The sequence below is a fragment of the Sparus aurata genome, chromosome 21 (genome assembly GCF_900880675.1).
Source record: "Sparus aurata chromosome 21, fSpaAur1.1, whole genome shotgun sequence".
NCBI classification, from domain to species: Eukaryota; Metazoa; Chordata; class Actinopteri; order Spariformes; family Sparidae; genus Sparus; species Sparus aurata.
Window position 1 is genome coordinate 31492371 of NC_044207.1, and position 9534 is coordinate 31501904.

Sequence of the window (9534 nt, forward strand, 5' to 3'; positions counted from 1 at the left end):
ACTGTCACCATCATCTCCTTGAAGACCTCTGCGTCAGTGAATGGCTTGTTGTGCTTTGCGAGCACCCAGGACGCTTTCAGAGATGCACTAGTTACCTTCTGTTGGGATGTAAGGCCTCGCACCAGGATCCTGTTGCTGTGTGCATAAGCACCTTTAAGGGCTTCGATTTTGCGCTTTCGTGCCTCTGTCTTCTGAGGGAACGCAACCTTGAAATTAGCGTGCTTCGCTTCGTGGTGCCGTCTAATATTGTACTCTTTGCATGCAGAGACACCTTCGTTACAGATCAGGCATGTGGGCTTTGCATTCATAAAACTAGGGAGGATGAAGGCATAGTTCTCTGTCCATTCATCATGAAAGATCCTGTTTTCACTGTTAACTTTTCTCTTGAGATTTTTTGATAGTGCCATTTTTGCCAGCTAACAGCAACAAGAGGAAATGTTTTTGTTTTTTTAACAGGCATATAATTAATAGCGCCCCCAATGGTCAGTCCACAAATTTCACCTACATCAGACCGCTTGAATGTCTCAGTGCGTCTGCTCTGTCATTTCAAGAGCGCCTATCATTTTCATTATCACCCCTCATCCCCTGTTAATTCATTATTAAATTAGCCATTGTTTTGGTTGTGGCCCGCCATGTAATGGCTTGGAAAATATCTGGCCCTAGGCCAAACTTAATTGCCAACCCCTGCATTACAGTCTGAGCCAGTGTCACTGGACTGATGACAAAACAACAAAACATCAACCAATAAAGATTCCACACAGAGCTGCTGTGACAACAGACAGAAATGGATTGGTTGAGTTGAAGTGAAAAAATAATGTGAAAAGCTGATTGGCCCCGCCCAATTAGCCTCAACTCAACCAATGACATCATTCCTTCCTCATTGTGCTGCAGTGGAAGAACACTGCTCATCTGCTGTCTGTCTGGCTTTAATAAATCCAAAGACATGTTGCTTTACTTCTTTTTACTCTTCTGTCACTTTACAGGTGAGTTTTGGAACACAACAGGAATTTAAGTGTTGTTGAACCTGCTGCATTAACCACATATTCACAACCTGGATTTCATCACTTTTCTCATGTCTTTGCTCTGACAGAGTCAATGCTCCTCATGTTTTCATCAGATTGACAAAATGGATGTTCATTGAATGATATTGTTTGTATGTGACTGTGAAGGAGCACAGAGTAACACTGTACACTTGATATTTTCCACTGTCTTCTCCTCTCAGCCTCATGAACAATGTTAGTCTAATGGCTTCATTTTCTACACTTTTTCCAGGACTAATAGCTGGAGACAGCATCTCTCCTGAAAAAGATGAAGTCAGTGGAAGAGAAGAACAATCTGTCACACTCACATGTCAATATCAGACAACTGATGACGATGTTTACCTTTACTGGTACAGACATGATTCTGACCTTCAGGCTCCTCAGTTTATACTCTGGAAAGGAGCAAAAGGGTACACAGATTATGAATATATTCCGAACGGTCGATATGAATCTGAAACAACACAAACATCAACTACACTGACCATCAGAGAGCTAACCCTGGCAGACACAGCTCTCTACTACTGTGCTCTAGAAACACAGTGATACAAAGTGTAGAAGAGGCTGTACAAAAACCTGAACACAGATATCTGACTACTCTTCAAAGAGGAGGGAAGTGGTATTCAAACCACAGCTTCATATCAGATGGATTCTGCTAATTCCTGTTTTATCACAGTCACTGTGGTTACAGCTGCTAATGAAACACTGTGGGAGGATTCACATGAGCAGCAAATCCACATCAATGACAAACCAACTGGATGAAGCTTCAAACTCAACACATCATGAAAACAAAGACAATGACACCGACTCACTCAATAAATCCTCTTTGTAGCCTGTGGTTCATCAGGACACAATCAGCTGCTTTCATTGTTCAAAGTGTTGAGATACACTCTGAACAAACTAACTAATAAAACTCTGAATTGTTTGTTAATTAACATTTTCATCAAAATCAACAAAAAATATTCAGCATATTTGCATTTGACCTCTCATGGCTGCAGAGCACCAAAAGATATGAAACTGTCAAATCATATTGAAGGAAAAACCTTCTGAAAAGAACATAAAAAGTCACATGTTGTTCAAATATTCATCCTTAGTCTGCTTGTAATCTGTCTGATGATAAATATTAAAGAGTCGTAGCAGCTTCACAACAGAGGGGGGGCTTCCATGGTGGCAAGGGGGGCACCTGCCCCCCCCCCCCCCCAGTAATCTGATTACAGGGGGGTGGGTCATCAAATGGTCATTGACTCAGGGTAATCATCATTGCATTAAAGCTCTTTACCGATGCTGCATGTTAAAACGGAAGCAAAGCCGAAACTTTGTGTGACTAGACTCTGTTAAGACCTCATGAAGACTTTTATTTTGGAAAAAGACAAAGGAAGTGGCTCCATGGCTGCTAATGAACTTGTGTAACTTCACTAGTCACAGACTTTTTCTCAACGTGATGCTCCCAGGTGCACCGAGAACACTCAGTACGTCTGGATGCACACTGAAGTCGAGCCATGGTCAGAGCTCGATCAGGCTATTTCATAGGACTGATGCCATCGTGCCATTATACAAGCACCAGGTGAGAATCCATTTATTCATTGAGATGCATCTGATTCCACTACAGCAGGGGGCGATATGCACCATTTCAGCTAATTGCTACTGGACCTTCATCCAGTTGACCAATTACGTCACATACTGAACAAGTTAAAGGGACAGTGTGTAATATATCAAGTATTTAGTGCCATCTAGCTGTGAGGTTCTACATTGCAACACTCCTTTGCTCACCCCTCCCGTTCTGAAGACGTTGGAGACGTTCCGGAAGCTACGGTGGCCCTGACGGACAAGAAACTCATTATCAAAACATGGACTCTTTCCCAACAGCGTCGAGTATTTCTGCTGATTCAAGTAATGAGGTAAAGACGTAGTTAGTTATTAGGGCTACAAAATTAGAGGTTTCGCTGAGCTCCCTCTCAGTTCCGCAGTCAAGCTAGCTCTGAGCAAAAACATGTTTAGCCTTACTACATAGTACCACGTAGTGCTTTGTATCCCTCTCGGCAGTCCATAGTTTTTTTAACCCGGAAAGACATGGCGGCCTCCATAGAGCTTGCCCTTGCTATGTATATTCAGATAGGTAATTCTTTGCTCAGGAGGATGAGTCAGATTGTTGGCAGAGGTAACTGTACACCAATGAGGACTTACGTATGAACGAAGACGTTGATTTGAGTTGATAAATTACTTAAATCGTTGCACACTGTCATTTTAAGGAGCAGCAAACAGGATGCAGAGCGGATGGTGAAAACATGGATGACTTTTCCATCGCTGTACATGTTGTACGTACTCTACACTTTACTGTTAGTACAAATGAAATGGACGCTATCCCTCATGCTTATGGTGATAACTGAATGCAGATAATATATTCCAATGACTTCCAGGTCAGTCCCCTGTGCGGAGACTGTGGTGCTGGTGCAGAAGGCCACAGCAATTTCAATTCCTAAGACTTGTACATGAAAGACTAAATTAACATCTAACTGCATTACCTGGGTGTGTGAGTCAGACTTTTAGAAATTACATTTTGTAAGATTTAAGTCGGACTAACAATTTTAGTTGGACTAATAAAATAGTCCGACTTCTTCTAACATCACTAAACGTACTGGCTGTTACACTGCAGCAGGATGCTGTTATCAAATCTACAATGTCCATTAGGGGTGGGCAGATCGATCCAAATATCGATAGTATCGATACCAAGGTGAGTATTGGTATCGGATCGATACCAGCGTGATGAGATCGATATTTTTGTTGTAGTTTCTCTTCTATAAATTCAGCAAATCACTTGTATTTCTTCCCAGAGTTTGTGTGAGCACAGCGCTCCTCTTCACCTCTCTCACTCCGCTCACTCAGGTTCACTGTAACTGTAACTCAAAAATATATACTTATATTAAGATATATAACCTACCTCAAGAATATAATAACCCTTTTGTGTATCTGTTGAAGGAACATTAGTATTCCTATTTAGGCTACATGCAGGTTAGAGATTTAATATGTTAAATAAAGTACAAAATCATTAATTGATCAGGAATTTTCAAGTAAAAAGTATCGGTATCGGTACCGGCAATACTAGCCCTGTATCGGATCGATACCAAAATTTGCAGTATTGCCCACCCCTAATGTCCATACTTACAACCAAACTAATTAAGATGCCAGAGTGAATGTGCTGTATCATACATGTCTCTATCTCTGATAATGAGGTGTCATTTCAGTGAATGAGATCATCCACCAGAGGAGTCCTTCCTCTATGTTCCTGATTGATCCTTGAAACTGATTCACACACCCTGAGTTTGGGCCAGAAGACAAACAAGATACATAACTAGAAAATGTCTCAAGAAATCTGAACATTCTGTGTCACTAACAGAGAAATGGACAGAGGGCTCAAAAACTCCACTTAAAGACTACTGTACTTGAACATTATGAGTGAGAGGAGAAGTAGCCCAACATATCATTGTGCATATAAAAGAGTTTCAATTCATCAGACAGTTGTTTCTCTCCAGATTGACCTGAGTGAATTTTCTGCAGATTCCTCCTTCAGTGTGACCTTCTTGGATGATGATGACTCAGCATCACTGTCATTTCTACAGCTTCCATCAGCCTGAATGTAAACAGACCACAGCAAGAGGAGGAGCTACCCAACTGAATATTAAAGGCTTCATTTAAGAAGTGAAGAGTTGCTGTGTTCTCTCTGTTCTTCATTCACTACAACTGAAGATAATGCAGCTCTTTTTAATCTGGATGATGATCTTCATGTTTCATGCTGGTAAGTCAATTATAATCAAGTTTTACTTTGATTAAACTCACTTTAAATAAATACAGATGTCACAGTGAAATATATGTTTGTTCTTTCAGGATCCTCTGAGGATTTAGTGAAACCATTTAAAGATGTGATGCTGGCTGTGGAAGGAGACACTGTGACTCTCTCCTGCAACTATTCAGGCTCTGTTATCAGCCTCTACTGGTATCAACAGAAGTCCAGTTCATCTCCACAGTTTCTCATCGCAGAAGGTTTCGATAATACAGAGAAGTTGTCTTTCACACACGTTACACACAGAAAGGAGTTTCATCTGCAGATCTCCTCTGCTGCAGTGACAGACTCTGCTGTGTACTACTGTGCTGTGAAGCCCACAGTGACAGGAAACACCAAAACTCTGTACAAAAACCTTTGGAGCAAAGACAACACAATACTCCACAACATCCACTAGAGGGAGTCACACACTGTTAAAATGCAGCAGGATGTGATGATAGAGTCTGGAGTGCTTTCACTGATAATGAAATGATTTAAAAATCAAACTACTCACAGTGAACATACACCTGAATTTTGCCCATGTAACCATGGCAACACTCTTGCCATCATTTCACTAGGCTCGTCAGATTTTAAGAGAAAACCGAAAATAGAAAGAAAATATTTTAAAAACAAATCTGTTTGAGTGTGAAGTCTGTAAAGGAGTCAGAATGCCTTCAACATAGATGCTAACTGTGTTTCAATAACACATAGAATTAATATCTCAGAGCTGTGACTGGTTAATGATCAGTCAGAAATGACTACAAGCGATTCTTCACGTTTTTTCTATCATCAAATTAAAACAGACGGAATCAAGTTCTGCTGGACAGTTACTGCGTCGACGACGTCTTTACATGAGACACTGTCAGAACACAAATCCTTTGAGAACTGAGCTAAAAGCTGAGAATCATCCTCCAGCACTTGTTGCACAGGGTGCACAGTCATCTAGAGCTGACTGCTGCATCTGTGAGAATAACATTTTTTGATTTTTCAAGTGCCTTTAATACTTTACAGCCAAACATTTCAGCTAAAAAGCTTTTTGGTTTTAATCTCCATAAATCTACTGTTGCATGGATCACAGACTACCTCACAAGCAGACCTCAATATGTGAGGGTTCATGACACCAAGTCTGAGATTATCACCACTAATATAGGGGCACCACAGGGTACAGTTTTATCTCCCTTTTTATTTACACTTTATACTTCTGACTGTAGACATAGTAGTGCCTCTTGTCACTTACAGAAATTTTCAGATGACTCTGCATTAGTAGGCTACATAACCTACAACGACCATGCAGTGTATCAGAATAAGGAGGATAGCTTTGTCACTTAGTGTGATGATGCCCATCTCATTCTAAACATAGACAAAACTAAGGAGTTAATATTTGACTTTAAAAGGAAAAAAATTGAGGTAGCCCCTGTTCTTATTAGAGGTCAGCCAGTAGAGGTAGTTCCTTCATATAGATACCTTGGTGTTCACGTAGATAATAAACTAGACTGGAAGGAGAACAGTAGAGTTACCTTCAAGAAGGCCCAGTCTAGCTTGTTTTTTTCTTAGGAAACTGAGGACATTTGACATGGGTAGGCCTATTTTAAACATATTTTATCATGGGATACTGGACAGTGTCCTTTTTTTAAGCTGTTGTGTTTTGGGGCAATTGCATAACAGTTGAGGACAGGAACAGGTTTAACAAGATAATAAGGAAAGCAGGCTCCATCATTGGTTCATGCCCAAATTATGTGGAGGAAATATTAGAGAAGAGGGTAATGAGGAAGGTGAGGAGTGTGTTGTCAAGGGATGACCACCCCTTGCACAACATCTTCAAGAAGAGATTTAGGAGGTCCTTTGTTCCAACAGCAATCAGACTCTTTAATAAGAGCTGTTAATATGTTGTAACCTACTGCTGTGATTGTTGTGTCATTCCAGCACCTATGTATGGTGCACACCTATTATTTGTTGTTGTAGTGTGTACTGTGCTTTGTCTTCAGTATCAACTGTCTTGTTGATGTATGTTGTTGTGTGTGTGGGGGCTTGGTGGCAAATGCTTTCCCCTTGGGGATTATTAAATCGCAATCAATCAATCAATCAATCAATCAGCATCGTCTTTTATATCATATGAAGATTAAAATGTCCATTAAAATCAAGATATCAACGTTCTCACATAGAATCTGAGAAATTAGTGGCATTCACCAGGAATTGAAATATTATGTAAAAACTAATAAATGACATTCAATATTTTAGCAAATAAATGTCATGACCACAAAATAATGATTAACCAAGAAAAGAAAGAGAGAGATCTTTGAACTTTTGTCAGTTCCTCTCATGCTTTACTAAGTCTTTAAATATTACACAGCTGCAGGACTGCTAATAAAACAGGTTTTGATTAATTCCACCTTTTGTCATGTAACAGACAGCGATACACAATACAGCTTTGTCTGCCACACTGCTGTGAAACACGAGGCCTGAAGCAAAGCATGGAAGTTCATTCTCCACCTACAGTATGTCCGGAGCTTTACACCAAATATCATGGCTCAGGGTCATCCAAAGTATTTTAAACATCACATCCAACAACTGCAGGGAACAGTGTATCCTGAAACAACAAGACCAGAGACTGAATGAACATCATCTGTCTGAGAACACCAGACTGAAATCTGTCACAGCGCTGAGTGAAAGGACTCAAAGTCATCGACCACAAGTCATCCAACACTTTAACAGAGACAAAGCATTAAGACAGGACAGCTTCTGATCATTGCTAGAATAAAATGTTAATATTGGTATTTCTTCACAGTGTTTAAAGGATCTATGAAACAGCCTCCATGTTTCCAGAGTAAAGACTAAATGTTGAGGTGATCAAAGCTTCCTTCTCCTGTCACCTGCCTCAGTCTCACAGAGCTGTGAAGGACTGAAACTGAACATTCAGTCAACATTTCTCTGAACAGCTGGATTCACAAATCACCTCACCGGCTCCATTGAACTTTGGAAGGCAGAGAATCTCTAAAAAGGTTTTTCTTTGGCTCCACCCACTGACCTTTAACTGAACCAATGAGATGATTTCTGTCTCTGGAGCAGAAGTGTTTAAGGAACTAAAAGCACAATCAGCTTGATGTTGAGGAGAAGAGCTGACATCTGCTGTCTGTTTGACTTGAACAACTCTAAAGACATGTCGCTCTACCTCTTTATACTTTTCTCTCACTTTATAGGTAAGTGTTGGAACAGAGATCAAAGTCTCATTAACCTGCTGTCTGAACTACATATTTGGTCTCCTTTAATAACTACAGCTGTATCTGTGGACGGTAACAATATCCACAATAGAAAAGAACATTTGGTTTATTAAAGAAGGTCTGTTGAGTCTCTTGATGTCAGAATGTTACAGACGACTAACATGAATAACACTCATTTTGCAGCGCTGGGTTCCATGAACAGCATAAAGCCAGAAAGAAGTGAAGAACGTGTTGAAGAGGGAAGAAACATCAGCCTGACCTGTAAATATGAGGGTGCTATCTACAATATCCAGTGGTACAGACAATACCAGAGATCCAGACCAGAGTTCCTGCTCTACATCACAGAGGGAGGAATCATTCATCCAACTGACTCTGAGTTCTCAGCTGACATCAACAAAGCAGACAAACGTGTGGATCTGACCATCATCTCTGCTGCAGTGACAGACTCTGCTGTGTACTACTGTGCTTTGCAGCCCACAGTGACAGGAAACACCAAAACTCTGTACAAAAACCTTTGGAGCAAAGACAACACAATACTCCACAACATCCACTAGAGGGAGTCACACACCATGAACCCATTACAGTCTGAGCCAGTGTCACTGGACTGATGACAAATACAACAAAACATCAACCAGTAAAGATTCCACACAGAGCTGCTGTGACAACAGACAGAAATGGATTGGTTGAGTTGAAGTGAAAAAATAAGGTGAAGGGCTGATTGGCCCCGCCCATTTAGCCTCAACTCAACCAATGACATCATTCCTTCCTCATTGTGCTGCAGTGGAAGAACACTGCTCATCTGCTGTCTGTCTGGCTTTAATAATCCAAAGACATGTTGCTTTACTTCTTTTTACTCTTCTGTCACTTTACAGGTGAGTTTTGGAACACAACAGGAATTTAAGTGTTGTTGAACCTGCTGCATTAACCACATATACACAACCTGGATTTCATCACTTTTCTCATGTCTTTGCTCTGACAGAGTCAATGCTCCTCATGTTTTCATCACATTGACAAAATGGATGTTCATTGAATGATATTGTTTGTATGTGACTGTGAAGGAGCACAGAGTAACACTGTACACTTGATATTTTCCACTGTCTTCTCCTCTCAGCCTCATGAACAATGTTAGTCTAATGGCTTCATTTTCTACACTTTTTCCAGGACTAATAGCTGGAGACAGCATCTCTCCTGTAAAAGCTGAAGTCAGTGGAACAGAAGGACAATCTCTCAAACTCACATGTCAATATCAGACAAGTGTTGACAGTGTTGCCCTTTACTGGTACAGACATCATTCTGACCTTCAGGCTCCTCAGTTTATACTCTGGAAAGGAGCAAAGGGGTACAGAGCTCAATATATTCCTGATAAGCGATATCAGTCTCAAACAACACCAACATCAACTACCCTGACCATCAGACAGCTAACCCTGGCAGACACAGCTCTCTACTACTGTGCTCTAGAAAC

General features: G+C 40.6%; 1 gene segment (V, D, J or C); it reads left to right on the forward strand.

Moving 5' to 3' along the window:
• Window positions 1-7948: 7948 nt before the first annotated feature.
• On the forward strand, window positions 7949-8542 carry LOC115572169 (T cell receptor alpha variable 12-3-like; the record flags this gene model as incomplete). The annotated part of the segment is given in 2 exon segments: window positions 7949-8051; window positions 8256-8542. Coding segments are annotated over 2 exon segments (384 nt in total), but the record flags the coding sequence as incomplete, so codon positions are not given.
• Between the last annotated feature and the right edge of the window lie 992 nt (window positions 8543-9534).